This window comes from Drosophila teissieri, chromosome 3L (genome assembly GCF_016746235.2).
Source record: "Drosophila teissieri strain GT53w chromosome 3L, Prin_Dtei_1.1, whole genome shotgun sequence".
NCBI lineage: Eukaryota > Metazoa > Arthropoda > Insecta > Diptera > Drosophilidae > Drosophila > Drosophila teissieri.
The window spans coordinates 6,564,786-6,582,427 of record NC_053031.1 but is presented as its reverse complement, the minus strand read 5'-3'; the positions used below and the strand labels follow the sequence as shown (position 1 = coordinate 6,582,427).

The following is a 17,642-nucleotide window of genomic DNA, read 5'->3' as shown; positions in this document are numbered from 1 at the left end:
TATCTACACAAATAATGCTCTTGAGGTGCACGAGAATAATTGGAGCTAATTAGAGCTTTATGGGCCTTTGTTGCTCCTTCTTAAACGCCCCTTTTTTATGTGGAATATACCACAAAAATCCGGAAAAATATCTAAGTGCGCACAGTAAAAAAAAATTACTTTAAATAGTGGCTCATCAATGTTTTATTTGGCAAAAAACTCTTATCTATGCGATTCGTCACCATGTGGTGGTATTTCCAAGGTATACAAATATTTTAATTAAATTAACACCACACATATAGTCAAATTTATAATGGTCCCTTATCTGCGACACTTTTTAATAATATATCAGTATAATACTTAATATATAATATATCAGTATAATATTTAAATATATAGAACAATTCTTAGGGAAGAACGCATTTCTTCTTTCTACTAGTTCATTTTAACAATCAGTTTTAATTGTAAGGATTTATTTAAAATATTTTTTAGGCATTAGTTAGGTTTCCTGAAATGATTCAATTAAATAATGTCACGTATTTGATGTCTATCTTCAATCTGATAACTGCCGAAAACCAATATTCTGAGCCATTTTTCACTGTGTGGGCCTACGTGCTCCAAGTGGCCTGCCACCGTTATATTCAAATGAAGTGGAGCTCACGCAATCACGGCAACAGACAGACGGAGGAAGCCAGCATGGTGACCACCAGCTCGGTCATTATCTGGTAGGGAACCACATGATGATGGCCTGGTGGCGGGACCTTGCCACCGCAGCTGGAAATGGCAGTGGAAATGGTCACCTAGCAACAGAGGCTGCCACGCCCAATTTAAAACGGCCCATCGCCCGTTGAGTGGCAGCGAACACCACCCAGTCACCCAACCACCCAGCCACTAGACAAGCCAATCACCCAACCACCCATTGTTTTCTATATAAATATCCGTATATATCTATTGGCCGTCGAATAGCCGCCCACGCAGTCGCGGAGCCAATTTGGCCATCAGTCAATAGGGCTTCATTTGAATTGCCAGCTTGTCTCCAATTGACGATGGGCCACCTCATGGCGGGTCGAGCCCACGCTAGGACCTCGCCAGGACCTCGCCAGGACCTGCCCCTCAGCCCCACCAACGCTCTAGACTACGAGTATGTGGCCACATCCATCCATCCATCTAACCATGTATGTGCCCACATCCCACATCCGTATGCCCATCTGCAATCAGTCGGCAGCATGGCGTAATTAAACCCGCCGCTGTCACAGTTGTCGTCTCATGGCATTTGACATGTCCGCCTCGCGTTTATTGGCAACATTGTTCACTTAATCATCCCACATTTACCATATTTATTAGCATCATCGATGCACGCCAGTCTATCCGCGTGCATGGAGTGGGGAGCCGTGGAAAATCCCTGGATGTGACACACACTCCAAGGGAAATTGTGTTCAACAAGTGGCAGCTTTGTGGAAAAGCCCCTAATTTACTGTGGTCATTATTTTCATCAGAAGTCGAAATGAGAATATATTATGAAAGTAACCAGTTTAATTTTAATTGAATCTAATCTAGAACTTATTACCCAGTCAAGTTTTTTATTGTAGTAGTGGAAAATCCTAGAAAATTAGAGAACACACGAATTTTTAAATTGGTTTTGATTGTGTCTATTGAAATTTATTGGAAATATCTAGCGTTTTAAGGATTCAAGAAACATCTGTAGAATCCAAAAAATTGAATTTTTTGGAAAATGTTTTAGTTGTTTTTATGATGCAATACTACTTACAATTGCACGATCCGATCATTATAGCAATAGTAAAATCCCAAACGAAGAATGTGAATAGGACTGTAAAAGTCCCTTAGGAAAATGACACAATATAAAAGTTAATGGAGTTAATTTATTGTTATCGACAGCAGGAATATTGTAAAAATCATTTAATTTATATTTGTTGCATTTTTAAAACTTGCTTGAGAGCTTGACGTATATGAGTAGATGACCGCTGCAGTTTATTAATAAAATTTATTGGTGACCTTCATATTCTGATTAGAGTCTGTGCAATCTATTAATTGACAATTTAATGTCCACATATTATAGGAATTGCTTGATAAGACTCGCAAGTAATCAAAGCAAATGTGAAAATGTTTAATTCTAAATTAAACCAGTTATTTAACCACATATGCCTGGATATGCCTGGCTATAGAAATTTGTGAGTTTATCGTACAATTTTTTCTTTTGTTCTTAAGAAGTACTTCATATATCTTAACAGTGTAATAGCCAGTCGCCAACAAGAAGCTATTAAATGCTTCACACTCGATAGTGTTGCTCCTGGAGGTATACCATAAATAAAACCCGATGAACTAGAAGGCAAATAAAAAGTAAGTTAGCCCCGATAAGCAGGCAAATATGTGAATCTTTGAAGGCTTATTTCCTTTTTATAGGGATTATGTTGGTGGGACTGTAGTCTTTGGAAGTGGAACCAATAATTTGCTGCTAAATACGTAGATTGCGTCGAGAAAATATACAAATACTATTTTTTAAAAAAGTGGATCGCCCGAACAGGGACTTGAACCCTGGACCCTTGGATTAAAAGTCCAATGCTCTACCGACTGAGCTATCCGGGCTGTGATGTAAACGCTGAAGGACCTGTATTTAAAGGCATGAACTCATTAGTTGCTTATCGCCGGGTTTCACTGTAGACACAAAGCAAGTTGTTCAAACACACGTGAAGCGTAAAGATTGCTTTATTTATTGAGCCCCGATAAGCAGGCAACTCTTAACTGTTCTCAGAATTAAGTAAAAGTATTTTTAGGCATGATGTCATGGGTTGCCTGTAGGCGGCATCCACTGTAGATAGTAGCTAAGTGCTTCGAACATTTGCCTAATCTAAAGCTTTAGATTATTTAGCACCAAATGAGCTTTAAACAGCTGAGTACAAAAGCATGCTAGAAAGCTTTAGCCATCTTTCAAGGTTGAACAATTTATACACCCATCCGAAAACTACAGTCCAACCTGTTGCGTTTTCCCGATTTTATTACCACATAAAAACTGGTTTTTAGCCACGTACACTCAGATTTTTATGGCTGGCAGGCGAAATAACAATTGCCACATTTTCTGAAGCCTGACATTTTTTTAAATTAGTACAGTTGAAAGAATGGGTCATGTAAAGCTATCACTACTATAAAAAAAAGCTTGAAATGTTTTATTTATTTGTGTTTAAAATCAGTTGTTATGATCGGTTTCACTGACGAGTTTCCCCATACTCGATTTGTTTTCCTTGATAGTCAGTCGAAATGTTTGGAAGTCCCACACAGTGCCGCCTGAACATCTTCGGCATATTTTTCAATTTCTGTATTATTTTCTAAATTCGAAATAGCCAAAATTTTCGCCAGTGTGGCCGGTTTGATAACGACCAATCGAAAGCTCTTTTCCGCCAGTCTTCAATCGGCTGTGGGCATTTGCAGTCCGCTTTTTGTAACGCAGGTTGAGAGATCGAAGATCAACCAGCTGTTGCGATGAACCGTCGCCTTCCCGGAACCATCAGCCAGTGCCAGAGGCTTCTCCTAGCCACCCACAACCACGCTCCAACGGCCTTCTCCTCCAGATTCCTGTCCACATCTAGAGTGAACCGCGAGCGGCAAGAGTAAGTTTGTTATAGTCGCTGTGAAAGTTTATGGCATATTCCGCGAATCAAATGGCTTGAAAAGAGCAAATCTATCTATATCTACCAAAACACATTGCATTAGTTTGTTTATATCGCTTAGAATGTTAGCTTTAAGCTAATACCTAATATTTGGCGATAACGAAGAGCCAACTGCTGGGCCATGGTTCGATGGCCCTGATGGAGGGTGTGGTCATACGACTACACTAATCTCCCTTGAGGATTCTGTCATTATGTATTCCAGCAATTAAGTAAACCCTGTTTTATTTCCAGATGCCAAGTGTTGGTCGTGGGCGGTGGCACCGGTGGGTGTGCCATGGCGGCCAAGTTGTCCTCGCGCTTGGGCAGCAACAAGGTGATCGTCCTGGAACCGGAAGATGTGAGTCAGTCCAAAGGCAGTTACAAATCCATTATGACATAGCCCGGTGATTCCCCATAGAAACATTACTATCAACCTATGTTCACCCTGATTGGAGGGGGTATGAAGAGATTGGATCAGAGTCACCGGCAAATGGCTGATGTGCTGCCCAAAAAGGCCAAGTGGGTGAAGGAGAAGGCGCTGGAGTTCGATCCGGATAATAATACGGTTAGCACTTCTGGTGGCAAGACCATCAAGTACGACTTTCTGATTATCGCCACCGGATTGCAACTCAATTATGAAAAGGTGCGTTAAGGTATTACAATGTTTTATAGTTGATAATAAAGAGTTACTATCGCATAGATACCTGGACTGGTGGAGGCCCTGGAGACCCCCGGCAGCAATGTTTGCTCCATCTACTCGCCCAAGTACGTGGATCAGGTGTACGAATGTCTGCGCAGGACCACCAAAGGAAATGCTGTATTCACCTTTCCCAATTGTCCCATCAAGTGTGCAGGTGCACCACAGAAAATCGCCTACATATCAGACCACTACTTTAGGAAGGTGTGCTCCATAACACTTACAGGATATCTATCGGAAAACTTCATTTATTTGCATTCCTTTTCAGATGGGTCGTCGCGACAACGTCAATATCATCTACAACACATCGCTTCCCGTGATTTTTGGAGTTAAGCATTATGCAGAGGCGCTGATGAAACTGATCAAAAGGAGAAATATCACCCTAAATGTTCAAAGAAATCTCGTTGAAGTGAGACATGGCGATAATATAGCCGTGTTCGAGGATCTAGCAAATCCAGGAGTGCACTATGAGGAAACGGTAAGAACGGGAATATAGATATACATAGATCTATATTCTAGAACTATTTTTTTGGTAAGGAACATATAAATTAGGTTAACTTACTTTTAAAGTCTAAAGAATGCTAGCAACTTAAAGAAACCTAAGACACGAAGGTTAAGGTAATAGAGATAAACAAATGTTCTGGGAAAAGTAAAGTTAGGTTGCCCAAGGTCCGGTTTCCCAGCAGAAAATATAGGGAAGTAATGTCAGTCAATACTCAATTTCATATGGAATCGAATTGCAAAATGTGAGAATTGAAGGCCGTGTGGTGTTAATAGGTTTAAATAACCTTATATACATAGGTATAATATCCAAACCCCCCTTCCTTAGTACTCCATGCTCCATGTGACTCCCCCGATGAGTGCTCCGGATGTGGTGGCCAACTGCAAGAAGCTGGTGACACCCACTGGCTTTGTGGACGTGGACCAGATGACGCTGCAGCACAACAAGTACAGCAACGTGTTCTCCATCGGCGATTCGGCGTCCAGTCCCAACTCGAAGACTGCCGCGGCGGCAGGTAAGCTAAAGTCGAATTCCGTTGGGGATCCTAATCGAAATATTCAATGATTCTGGAATACGTAATGTATATACATATATATATGTATCTTTCGATTACAGCTGCCCAGTCACCGGTTGTGTTTAGGAACGTGATGGCGGCGATCGAGGGCAAGGCGCCAACGGATATCTACGATGGGTACTCGTCCTGCCCCATCGTCACCGGCTACAGCTCCTGCATCCTGGCGGAGTTTGACTACAACCTCACCCCCGTGGAGACCTTCCCATTGGACCAATCCAAGGAGCGCTACTCCATGTTCTTCATGAAGAAGGAGCTGATGCCTCTGCTCTACTGGAAGCTCATGATGAACGGGTATTGGAACGGACCATCACTCATGAGGAAAATGTTTTCAGTTCTAAAGTTTAATAAAAAGTAATGGGGACATCAAATAATCTTTATTTATTTTTAAACGAGTATTTGGCATCATCATTTGCATATCCATTCGCCAACATTATTTACTTAAAATCATAATTACAATTTATAAATTCGTTTCAAAACTAGTATATACAAATTTGTGAACCTATTTAAATGGAAAGCACTGTACACACCCTCGGTATTATTATGTATCTAGTATATGTCGGAGCAAGAAATGGTATTTGCAGCGTTATTTGCTTTCAAGAGTTCGGTCACTCTAAAACCAAGCGTGGCGTCGCTTGGCGCTGTAAATTTAAAGGTAACGAACTAAAAGAGAGATCGATTTGAGCACCAAAACAAAAAGAAAACCAGCTCCCGTTTATAAAATTCGTGACAAAAGCAAGCTGACAACATGAAGGCAGTGTAAGTGATATGACAGTCCGCAAAAGCTCAACCCCATCAATGAGAATACCCATTTGCAGACCGAGGACGCCAATGCGCGTCGTCCCGAAAACTCCGCGGATGCAACCAACAGTGGAGAAACAGCGACGAGACACCTCCGACAAGGCCAGGGATCCAGTGAACGTGTTCTGTCGGGTGCGGCCCCTTCAATCCGACGCAGATCTCACCTCTTTGAGAGTCAAGAACTCCACTACGATCGCCCTGAATCCGCAGGATCAGCTGCTGCAGCACCACAAGCCACATAACGCAAACCAGCGTGAGATTCAGTATATTTTCAAGCACGTTTTCCAGCCGGATGCCACGCAGCAGGATGTGTATGCATCTGTGGCCCAGCCACTGGTGGAGAACCTTCTGAAAGGGCGAAACAGTCTACTTTTCACCTACGGTGTGACTGGAAGTGGAAAAACGTACACCATGACAGGAAACCTGCGGCACCGCGGCATTATGCCGCGTTGCCTGGACGTGCTCTTTCGCACCATATCAGATTACCAGGCCAAGAAGTTTGTCTTCAAGCCGGACAAACTTAATGGCTTCGAGATTCTGTCCGAAGAGGATGCGCTTTTGGAGCGGCAGCACGAGATGAACCAGCGATTTGCTGGCGCAGGACGATTTGCCTTCAGGCACAAGGACTCGGATCCAGAAATAGCATCTCAAGCCTCAGTAGAGCCAATCCCTCTCCTCGGTTTGGATGAGGATAACATGTACTCGGTGTTTGTCACCTACATTGAGATTTACAATAATAGTGTTTACGACCTTTTGGAGGACTCCGGTATACAGAAGTAAGTATTCATATCTAGGGTTTACATTTACAAATATCTAACTGAATACGTGATCCACACAGGACTTTGCAGAGCAAAATCATTCGTGAAGATGCCAACCGTCACATGTTCGTCCACGGCGTTACAGAAGTGGAGGTGAAGACAGTGGAGGAGGCCCTCGAGGTCTTTCAAATGGGCCAGAAGCGCAAACGCATGGGGCACACTGTTCTGAATGCCGAATCTAGTAGGAGTCACTCGGTGTTCAATATACGCTTGGTGCAAGCCCCCACTGATAGCCAGGGTGAGAATGTTGTTCAAGACCGGCAAAACATTACAGTGAGTCAACTATCCCTGGTTGATCTGGCGGGCAGTGAGCGCTCCTCAAGGACCAAGAACACGGGTGTGCGACTCCGTGAGGCGGGCAACATTAATAACTCGCTAATGACTCTGCGCACTTGCCTGGAATATCTGCGCGAGAACCAACTCTCGGCGAGCAATGGATTGGCACCCAAGAAGGTCCCGTATCGAGACTCCAAGATCACACACATGTTTAAGAACTACTTCGATGGCGAAGGACAGGTGTCTATGATTGTGTGTATTAATCCAAGAATTGAGGACTATGATGAGAATATGGTAAATTATATTTCTGACCGCAATATAGTCTTGTCGCTAAAATGTGTTTATCCCATTTAGCAAGTGATGAAATTCGCTGAGATGACGCAGGAGGTGCAAATAGCTCGGGCGACTCCTATGAAGCAAGATTTGGGTCTGACTCCCGGCCGTCGCAAGGCCAACAAGCTATTCAAGATTGCTATTAACAATCTTAACGAGCTGGGCATTCCTGAGGCCAAGGATTTGGAGGTGGACGTAGGTTTGGTGTACAGTTTGGGGCCCGATTTTCCTGCCTACGAAATGGACAGTCCCGAGGCAGAGATCAAAATCCGCGAGCTGATGCACTATCTGGAGCAGCGTATAGAAAAGCGAAAGAAGCTGCGTGCCAATTTAGACATAAAATGTAAGTCGTAACCTTTTTAATCTTATTAAAACAAATTGACATATTTTTTTTCCTAACGTTTAGGTGACAGCTTTCGGCAGATGCTGATGAACCTTGACCGCGACAATCTGCAGTTGCGCACAGAGCTTGCTTCCTTGAAGGCTGTCTACAAGCAGGAGCGCGATCGCAGCGCTGCCCTCGAGAAGAAGGTTCGCATTCACGAGAGCTCTATTGACGTGCTTAACAACACGCTAAGCAAGCAAGAACGGCAGATTGAAGAGCTGACTTTCAAGCTGAACGAGAAGGAGAACATGCTCACCCAGAAGGAGCACGAGAAGGAAAAGCAAAAGAAAAAGTTCAGCTCCAAGCTGGCCGTTGAGTCGGACAAAAACAAGCGGGAGTTTGAGTTAAAGCTGCGTGAACAGCGTGCTAAATTACAGGAACGTATGCGCATCAAGGACGAGAAATTGCGGTTGGTGTCCAACATTCTACAGTCCGAAGATCTGCCTAGTTTGCCGCGGTCTCAGAGCTCCGAAAATATACTTAACGAAAAAGATCGCGGTGCATATACGGTACGCACGGAGGTGTCCTCGGTGCCAGCAACAAGAACTGATATATACGCGAACCCTCGTCATGTAAGTGAATGATTCATCTCTGAATACTTGAATATGTATTAATAATGTTATATCCCAACAGGGTGCTGCAGCGGCCAACAACCGGCATAGACGCTCTCGATCCGCCGGCGACAAGTGGCTGGAACATCGGGCAGCCAATCCTGTTCCCCTCGGAACCATCATGCAGCCGTATCTGAAGAATCGGAAATCGGTGACGAAACTAACCGACATGAAGGAGCTAACTGCCCACGGAACGACCAAGTACTGTCTCGTCTCGCAGGATGCTGATACGGATGGTGATGTTGAGACCAAGCTGTATAAGGGCAATGTTATACCCACTTGTGGCGGAGGTGCCCAAGTGGTGTTCAACGATGTGGAGTGCCTCAAGCAGAAATCGCCGGTTCACTCGCCCACGCGAAAGCGACCCAGCAATGGCAACATTTCAGCTCTGGGCGGCGGTGCAGTGCCCAGCACGGTCACCTCGGCCCAGGACGTGGCCTCCCGATGCAATCTCGGCATTGAGGGGCACAGCAGCAAGAAGTCGAAGATCTAAAAATGACAGCGTGAAATTCTCAGAGTCAATTACCCATGTAGTTCATAGTTATTTACTTTCAATAACTTAAATTTAAGTTTATTACTCACCCATTATGGTTTTTGGAGTTGAATCGCATTGAAGTGATTTGTTTGATTAAAGAAAAGTTAATCTGTAAAAATATTCCCGTAAATGAATTCGCAACCCCCCGCAAATCGAAATGTTTCTTGCTCAAAATAGCCGGTACCCAGAGGGTATCTGCCAAGAGCTGTCGTTGGAAACTATCCGAGCATTGTCCAAGCATAGCCGTACTTTAGTGTTATTATAAAGTATTAAATATTTTATTGTTTATCGGAGTAGTCTCCCCTCCAGTCAAATTTGAAAAAATAAAGTGAAATTACGCGCATATACTGAATTCAATCAATTTCGTTTTACAATAGCTGCAAGGCTCCCAGTTCCATTCAGCAATAAAATGTAGATGGACATATGTAGATGGTTTTAACTATTTTTATTATTATTCCTGCGTTTATTCAGATTTATGCTTAAACCGATAAATTTTATTGAAATACATACGGTACCATTACACATACATATTTGTAGATTAATTTCAATTACTAATAAATCAGTCTATAATTAAAATATATGTTCGCTTAATGATTTCACGTGTGTGAGTGTTGTGTTGCAGTGTTCATGTTGCAGTTGCTGTTCTGTGGGGGTGAGCTGCTGCTCGATGAGTTCGGCAGATGACTCTTAAACGCTATGTGCGGCAAATGTGGCAGGTTCCTGGCAAATGAGGAATTTCGAATTTGGAATTGAAAGCCAATATCGCTAACGCTACTGCACGACAAATGAAGCAAATCAAATGTATAAAGGGAAACAATTAGAACATGATAATAGAATTTAGGTACATCCAAATACAAGTACATTTAAACAAAACAAGTTGGACGAAACGAAACCACAAATGTAAACATAATAGACGGCAAACTCAACTCAAGTGCTGGGCCAATATTAACATATCCATCTTATCCAAATTCCATTTAAACAAATTACAATTTAATCAATATAAAGCTCTGTTCTCATAAACGCTCTCTCAGGTTCACACGACGCGAAACAATTACTTGCATCTGCAGCTGTAAATCTGCGCTTCATAATACGTAATCATAATCATAATATTATCATTAATGCAATCGACTCTCGCCATATACATAATCGTAATAAAAACTAAGAAGCGAAATTATTCTACGGTGGAAAACGAATTTTGGCTATTAAGCAACGTAATTTAAAAAGGTATTATTAACAATATACACTCACAGCCACAGCCACACCCCGACCACCCGACCCTACTACTCTTCTTTCCCTTAAATGTTTAATGTTTTTTGTGTGTTTATGGTGTGAATGGTGTGTGTGGTGTATGTGAGCAGTTGCATTTTGTTGGCAAGGCAATCAACATTACGTTGCGGACACTCACATCCGCGGCATCTGTCTGTGTGTGCTTTTCGGTGTTTAGATGAGTTTGCAATGAAATCTCGCTTGAAGCTGTATACTAGCTGCCTCGTTCCTGACCGTTCGCCGCATGGATCCATGCGCGCCAGCGAAGGCCGGACCGGAAGTGCCCCACCGCCTCCTATGAGCACTTGACACATGCACCCTCAACATCAAAGTCGAGGACCATTAGCTTTGTTTCCTCCGTTCCGTTGCGGGAGCCGACGGCACAAATGAGTTTGGTGTCGTTTGCCCTGGAAAGATTTTAGATATAAGAGTTTCATTTGAAAGAAGTGGATTTATATCGTCCTGGACTTACCTAATCCGCCACACAACGCCGCCAGATCCACCAGAGTCCAGGGCTACAAGATTACGTATAAAGTCGCCTGTCTTAACGTCCCACAATTTGACGGTGCCATCGTCGGAACTGGTCACCACAAATCGGGAGTTGAACTGCAGGCAGGTGACCGCAGACTGATGCTTATTTGGACCTAAATTGGATTTAAGGAGTACCAGATAAGTAATGGTTCAACAGCCCATATTCCATCGACTACGGAGGACTCAAACTTACCCGACAGCGTTTGCAGACATTGTCCGGTTGTGATGTCCCACACCTTGACAGTGGAATCGGCGTTGCCAGAGACAAGAATGTTTTGACGCAGTTCCATGCCAGAGGTCAAACTCTGATGACCCATCAGAGTGTGCTTGCAATTGCCCGTCTCCACGTCCCACACGCGGATAGAGGTGTCCAATGAGCCCGAGACCACATGGAGGCCATCAAACTGTGCGCAATTCAAAATAAAGTTAAGGCAAAGTCCTACAAAGAAGCGTAAACCACCTTACCTGTAGCGAGTAGACGCGATTTGTGTGGCCCTGCAATGTGTGCAGGCACTCTTGCCGCTCCGGATGCCAGATCTTTACCATATAATCATACGCTCCGGACACAATCAGCTTCCCATCGTACTGCACACATCGCACAGCAGCCAAATGACCCACCAAAACGTGCAAGCAGGAGCCCTGTTCAATATCCCAGACCCTCAAGGTTGCGTCTCGCGACCCACTGACCACTCTGTTGAGAAATTCGTCAATGATTAGCATTGGTTAGTGGATAGTTTTGTGGCTTTTACTTACTTGCTGCCATGCAAATGCATACACCGCACGGTGGACGTATGTCCCTGAAGGGTGTGCACACAAGCACCGCTGTCCATGTCCCAGACTTTGAGCGTGCGATCCGTGCTGCCCGAGATGATGATATTGCCCGACATTTGGGAAGACCAAACGCCACCGGTGTGACCAACCAAAGTGCGCAGACACTATAGTTGTTAAAAGAAAAGAACCCCATCGTTAGCAAGGAAATAGTAAATAATCTTGTAGTTTTATTTACTCACCTTTCCATTCACCGCTGACCATACTTTTAGTGTATTGTCATCGGATCCGGACACAATGCGATTGCCGGAGAACTGCAGGCACGTAATCACATGATCGTCGTGGCCCTTAAGTACCTTGGGCTTGCGCACTGGTCGCGACCGCCAATTCATTTCGATAATGTGCTGTCGCATGTAGGCGGCCTTCCAGGGCGACGCAATTGGCGGCATGTTGCCATCGCGACCACGTTTCGGGCGATCACTACGCGGCTCGGCGAGGATCTGGGCTTTGCGGCACTTCTCCTTCCACAACAGGTTGTCGTCGCACAGAAAGCGCCAGCTGCGGCAGGTCTGCGCGGCCCTAAGCAAGTCTTTGGGCTCCAAGTACGAAAGCACAAAGAGGGCTAGCTCTCTTGGCAACAGAGAGATGAAGTCCCGCTGGAACTGCGGCTCAATCACCTTCATCATGTGCCGCACCTGCGACGGATCGCAGTGATCGATAAGACGGTCCAGGGCCAGCAATCGCTCGACATGGGACCATCGTTGGAACTGTGCCAACCAGTGCTGCAGCTCTGGAGGCGGATTGTCACGAGAGGGCACTGAACGGGGGGTGCGACGACCCAACCCCGGCGAGGAGCTTGTCAGGTGCGATGATGGCGTCACCGACAGGACTGCCGTGGGCCCCAAGTGTTGCGAGGAGCGCGGCGTAGATGCGAAATCATAGGCAATCCGCTTGCGGCAATTATCGCTTACGCCTGAACCCGGTCCGCCCACTTCGCCGCTGGAAGATAAAGTCAGCGAGTAGTCGCCGCCATCCAGCAGGCGTCCCTCGTTGAACTTTCGTTTGCGTTGCTGAGAGATCAGCGAGCTGGGATTGGTCAGCGAGTATTCGGTGAAGCCAGCTGTGCCAGAGGAAAGCGACAAGGATATGGGCTCATCAGGATCCATGGCGTCCAGGTCAAAGGTCTCACTGAGACTGGCATTGCTTCCGCCGTAGTTGCTTCCGTTACCGTTCTGGCATGTGCAAATCTCCTCCAGATCGGAACAGTTGTTCTCGTCATCGCAGTTGGCCCAAGGCTCCTCGGCACTAAAGTCACCGGGCTCCACCAGGCCGCCGTCCCCACCGGCAGCTCCCTCTTCCACCACAACTTCCAGGTGAACCACATCGCTGGAACCGTTTCGACGTTGCCGAACTGATGCCGCCGAGTGCGCTCCAGCTGATCCCGCTCCACTAGCAGCTGGAGGATTGCTGCGAGTCAGAAAACGCTCCTGGGTTTGGGCGCTGGCATTGACCTGGCGAGCTGCCTTTGTCGTCGAAGCAGTGGCATACTGGCAACGGTTGGACGCTCCGGCACCGGAAGAGGTAGAAGCCGATGTCGAGGCCTGAGAGTCACCCAAGCAGGACGATCCGGTGGAGCACGCAGGAGTTGGATTGATGGCAGTGGTGCGACTGCAACCACTTTCCTGAGAGGTCTGCGATCCCACCGAGCTGTACGAAACGGATGCACTCACATTGTCCTCCTGATCCTGTTGACAGCTTCCTCCGGATGTCGACGAACCAGACGTGGTTGGAGCCAGACTGGGATAATCATTCGAGTTGGTGTTGGTGTAAACGTCCGTACGGGCAGCTCCAGTGCAACTGGTCGACGACTCCGTGGATTTTGAAGTGGAAGTGGAACCACTCCGGTGCTGGCTGCAGCTGGAGGCGCCTAACGAGGATCCCAGATTCAATTTGGCAGTGGACTTGCTTAGCCGGCTATTGGTGAACTTGCGACTGCTCGTTGGTGTGGTGGACAGATCCTTGTAGGTGTACTTGCTGTCCGAAGAGACGGTCCGCCCATTGCTGCTGCTGGGCCAGTCGTCGCTATTGGCCGTACCTAATCCATTGGCCGCCTTGCTGCCCCCCATGGACTTGATCAGACTTAGATTCAGTTTGTTCTGGCTCATCATGGAGCTGGTGCGCAGGATAATACCGCCCGTGAGACGCTGCTCCGTCTCAAAGTCACGTCGCTCGATCAGATCCATGGACTCAATGTCTGCCTTTGACAATGCAGTGCTGGAGGTTGAGCTAGAGTTGGAAGTGGAGGCCTCCTCTGGGGCGGCGGCGTTGGCAGAGGCTGCTGGCGAAGGATTCGAAACGGCGTTGGCCGTGAGGCTCATCTGCTTCAGGCGCACTGACATAAGGCGGTCATGCAGTGAGAAGCAAGTAGCCGCATCGTCGCCTTCAGAAGGATTGTCGTCCACGGAACCGACCAGCTCAGACTTAATACCTCTTCCCAAAGCGAGGTTCTCTGCTTGGTCTTCCTCACCCAGCAAGAATTCATCGCTTAATCTTTTTGGCTTGCCTGTGAGCTCTGACTGAGATCCCGTTGTGACCACCTGCCCGGGATGCGGCTGGGCCTCCTCCACGACGGGCGTCTCCAGGAAGATCTTGGATCCATCGGCCGCCATGATGGTGCCGTCGGCTAAAGCCAATTGTGATGTGTTGGGGCAGTCGATGGCGCCCGTTACAATGTCCACTACGTCCTCGTCCTCCTCTTCAATCGGTTCCTCGTCATCGTCCTCCTCCGGCTCGGGATCCTCATCATCGTCATCGTCGTTTATAAGGCATACAACCGGAGGATCCTCATTATCCTCATTAAAAAAGCCTTGACGACTGTGTTCAGATGAGGCTGGGTGACCCAAACCAGGATGACCACCGTTCAAAGTGTCCGTGGAGGAGCTGTCGTCGACGGCCACTACTCCCACTGCGGACGCTGCCCCCGCACTGGTGGGCAGTGAGTTGGAAGAGCTAATCTCAAAGGTACTGGACTCGTCGTCCAGAACTACGGCGAAACCATGTTGTGAGTTTGACGACACACACACGTCCTCCACATCCTCTCGCAGCGTTGACATAGATACAAAGGCTTCTCTGCCGGCTCCTGCTTCTGCTTCTACTGCTCCTAATCCCACTTCCGATACTTCTGATGCTCCTGCTTTTCGGCTGGTGGAGGCCTGACTCTTGACCCACGTGGAGGTGGAGCTGGTGACTGCTGACTGAGTACGCTCCCCTGCACTGGCCACGGATTCACTGCTAGCAGCTGGGCATCCTCTTTCCATAATACTTTACAGGCATCCAAAAATGGGCAATGCGTTCTCCTGCAAATGGTAAAGATTTGTTATTGAATAATTCTAGCTTCCAGAGTCACGAGAAAAAAAAACGGGAGCTCTTCTGGAAAAGGGAATAGTAAAGTGTTGGAAACAGACGCCACGAAAATTTCAAACCCAAGGTATGACGAATTTTTCACCGCTTACTATGAACGATCCTTTTGTGCCCTGAGAATCCAAGATGATCCGAAATTCCCACGCAACAAGCGCAAACTGATGGTTGCAAAAAAAAAAAAGAAATCCAAGGGAATGAAAAGCAGTGGGAAAAATTTATCGTAACGTCGCTGCCTCTGCCGGCGTCGTTGGAACGCGAAAAAGGAAATCACAAAAGTGCATCGGATCGGCGGAAGAGGCTAAAACGGCGCGAAGTAGAATGGGTAAAAGAAGACGAAACGGGTATTACAACAAAAACATCACAAGTAGACACACACACGCACACACTGGAAAGAGAGACAACAGCAGGCAGCAAAAAGGTAAAGCGGGGAGGAGTGGAGAGAGTGAAGAGCGGATGACGAGAGCGAGAAGTAACGGACGTGAGAAGAAGAAGCACCAAAGATACACAGCAGCCGCAGCACCAAACAAGAACAATAACAACAACAGCACGTACACCTTGCAATTCAAGCCGCTATCTTTTCCCTCTGCTTTTTACGGACATTCAGAGATGATCAACGCGGGAAAGTCACCGGAGATCGGGAAACCGAGTCACTCGTGTAATAGGGAAAGCCCTCCAAGAAAAGGATCAAATATTTTTGTTAAATCTAAAAAATTGTATAACCATAAGCAAATTAAGACTTGAATTTATAAAGTACTTTTAGTTCTGGCGCCACATCTGTAGTTAAAATGTTAGTAATACGTTTGAATAAACAGCGGTGGTGGTTATTAGTTAATTGTTACGAAAAATGTATGCTTACTAGTAACTAAGCTTAGCGATATGCTAAATCGCAGATTTGTCTACTTTCAAACAAAATATGTGTCATACACTTTTAAAAGTTACATTAAAACGTGATTTATTTTTATTCGCAAATATTATGTAGAAACCGGAATTCCAAAAACATATTAGTCATTCTTTAAAAAACAATTTTTCTGCGAACCGACTTTCTTTTTCTGGAGAAATAGATTTTACGAATGGTTAGAAAATCATTAAATATTAGAGCAAAGATGTGTGTTGATTGTGAGGAACGTAGTCCCTTACTGATCCTTGCCGTGACTGGAAAATCACAGCTGCGCATCTCTGATGTTTGACAGCAGCTTGACTGGCCATCACATCCTACCAGCACACAGACACACACATGCACCCGAGAGAGTAGAAAAAGGGATCGCCGCAGGCAGAGATTGAAAGATCCAGAGGAGGAGGAGGACAAGAAAATCAGGAGGAGGAGAAGCAGAGATCAGCCATTGCAGCGCAGCATCCGCAGAACAAAAGGGGCGAGATCACAAAGGAATTTTCAGCGCTCCTGCTGTTGCATCACTGCCGAAACAGATCAGATGTGCAGGCATTTCTCCCAAACATTTTCCCTTCTTCCTATTCATTCTCTTCCCACCCTCCTTCTATTGCTTCTCTGTCTCCTTCCCCCACCACAGACCCATGGCCTTTGGCTGTTGACCTCCCGAAAAATGTAAAATACGTTTTTTAGGGTCTCCGCTTTCACACCGCATTTTGATACGCGTTTTTACCTGTGCCACACAGGACACTTTGGAAGAATATCGGGGATGCGCTCGAGAACATTTTCTCTCTGTGGATTTTAGCCACGGGTGTGGAGTCGTCATAATCGCTGCATACACACAGACGCACACCAACGCTGATAATGGGCAGAGACCTGTGGTCCCAAATCCCCCAAAAATAGATTACTTTCGTTGCAAATTCAGAGCAGCGATTGCACTGCAATGAGCGTTCCTTGCGGACTCTTTGGCCATCCTAACCCCACTTTTGTGCACCTGCAAATGCAGCGGATGGAACACGGAGGGGATAGCCCCATAATTCGTGGAGCAAACAACAAAAGAAAAATGTGGACATTGTTGTACACACAGTCAGAGTCACACACACACACACGAATCTACTCGCTCGCTCGTTTGCAGCTAAAGTTTAAGTTCGCGTGGTGCCTTGCATATTGTTTATAAACTTTTAGGGCAGCCCACAACAAGGAGGATACTAAAAACACACCCTGCTTTAGCGGCCACAATTTGTTTTCAATTTTTCGACTGCACATTTAACGCGTGTAAAACTTTTTGCGTTTGGGGCCCACTCTCACACACACAGGCGCAGCACAGCACACACACGTTTAATCGAATTTTTCACATACGTTTTAAGGACGCTGCTCCTCGGAGATTGCGAACGTTTTGCGTTTTTCAGCTGACTCTGTGTCCAGTCTATCTAAATTTCTGGTCTTCAGATGCTAGAATATGCGTACAATTTGCGGATTTGGACAGATTTTGGACCCGAAAAAAAACTAATGCGGATCCAGTGTGACCACCGCTCGACCGTTCAAATATACCATGGGAATTTACATCTTAAGTTAGGGATGTGATAGCCTCCGCGTGACTT

At 45.9% G+C, this 17,642-nt stretch overlaps 3 protein-coding genes and 1 non-coding gene across 5 annotated transcripts; 2 read left to right on the top strand and 2 right to left on the bottom strand.

Annotated features, from left to right (window-relative positions):
- Window positions 1–2,510: 2,510 nt before the first annotated feature.
- On the bottom strand, window positions 2,511–2,583 carry Trnak-uuu. The gene has a single exon. It is a non-coding gene; the product is annotated as a tRNA-Lys (tRNA).
- A 647-nt stretch (window positions 2,584–3,230) lies between these two features.
- On the top strand, window positions 3,231–5,782 carry LOC122617161 (sulfide:quinone oxidoreductase, mitochondrial). The gene is made up of 7 exons (XM_043792888.1): window positions 3,231–3,602; window positions 3,894–3,999; window positions 4,060–4,284; window positions 4,342–4,542; window positions 4,607–4,816; window positions 5,168–5,354; window positions 5,456–5,782. Exons 1-7 carry the CDS (start codon window positions 3,475–3,477, stop codon window positions 5,767–5,769), a joined length of 1,371 nt encoding a protein of 456 aa, XP_043648823.1. The 5' UTR covers window positions 3,231–3,474; the 3' UTR covers window positions 5,770–5,782.
- Window positions 5,783–6,019: 237 nt separating this feature from the next.
- LOC122618413 (kinesin-like protein KIF23) lies at window positions 6,020–9,519 on the top strand. The gene is made up of 6 exons (XM_043794837.1): window positions 6,020–6,170; window positions 6,230–6,988; window positions 7,051–7,600; window positions 7,661–7,982; window positions 8,046–8,596; window positions 8,658–9,519. Exons 1-6 carry the CDS (start codon window positions 6,160–6,162, stop codon window positions 9,126–9,128), a joined length of 2,664 nt encoding a protein of 887 aa, XP_043650772.1. The 5' UTR covers window positions 6,020–6,159; the 3' UTR covers window positions 9,129–9,519.
- Window positions 9,520–10,138: 619 nt separating this feature from the next.
- LOC122618412 (F-box/WD repeat-containing protein 7) lies at window positions 10,139–17,594 on the bottom strand. 2 transcript variants are annotated; one of them, XM_043794835.1, is made up of 7 exons: window positions 17,401–17,594; window positions 11,978–15,091; window positions 11,721–11,902; window positions 11,433–11,658; window positions 11,161–11,371; window positions 10,909–11,080; window positions 10,139–10,843 (listed from the first exon to the last, which is right to left on the bottom strand). In XM_043794835.1, the coding sequence occupies exons 2-7, from the start codon at window positions 15,050–15,052 to the stop codon at window positions 10,732–10,734; spliced, it is 3,978 nt and encodes a 1,325-aa protein (XP_043650770.1). In that variant the 5' UTR covers window positions 15,053–15,091; window positions 17,401–17,594; the 3' UTR covers window positions 10,139–10,731. The 2 variants fall into 2 exon arrangements, with proteins under 2 accessions (XP_043650770.1, XP_043650771.1); XM_043794836.1 differs by lacking the exon at window positions 17,401–17,594 and adding an exon at window positions 15,248–15,394.
- Window positions 17,595–17,642: the final 48 nt, after the last annotated feature.

Bases quoted from the DNA above. Each gene is read 5' to 3' on its own strand.
- LOC122617161 (XM_043792888.1), top strand. From the start codon at position 3,475: ATGAACCGTCGCCTTCCCGGAACCATCAGCCAGTGCCAGAGGCTTCTC. The intron at 3,603-3,893 runs GTAAGTTTGTTA...TTTTATTTCCAG, and splicing joins GTGAACCGCGAGCGGCAAGA to ATGCCAAGTGTTGGTCGTGG. The intron at 4,817-5,167 runs GTAAGAACGGGA...CCCCTTCCTTAG, and splicing joins GAGTGCACTATGAGGAAACG to TACTCCATGCTCCATGTGAC.
- LOC122618413 (XM_043794837.1), top strand. The intron at 6,989-7,050 runs GTAAGTATTCAT...TGATCCACACAG, and splicing joins GAGGACTCCGGTATACAGAA to GACTTTGCAGAGCAAAATCA. The intron at 8,597-8,657 runs GTAAGTGAATGA...ATATCCCAACAG, and splicing joins TATACGCGAACCCTCGTCAT to GGTGCTGCAGCGGCCAACAA.
- LOC122618412 (XM_043794835.1), bottom strand. From the start codon at position 15,052: ATGGAAAGAGGATGCCCAGCTGCTAGCAGTGAATCCGTGGCCAGTGCA. The intron at 11,372-11,432 runs GTAAGGTGGTTT...AATTGCGCACAG, and splicing joins ATCGCGTCTACTCGCTACAG to TTTGATGGCCTCCATGTGGT. The intron at 11,081-11,160 runs GTAAGTTTGAGT...AATCCAATTTAG, and splicing joins ATGTCTGCAAACGCTGTCGG to GTCCAAATAAGCATCAGTCT.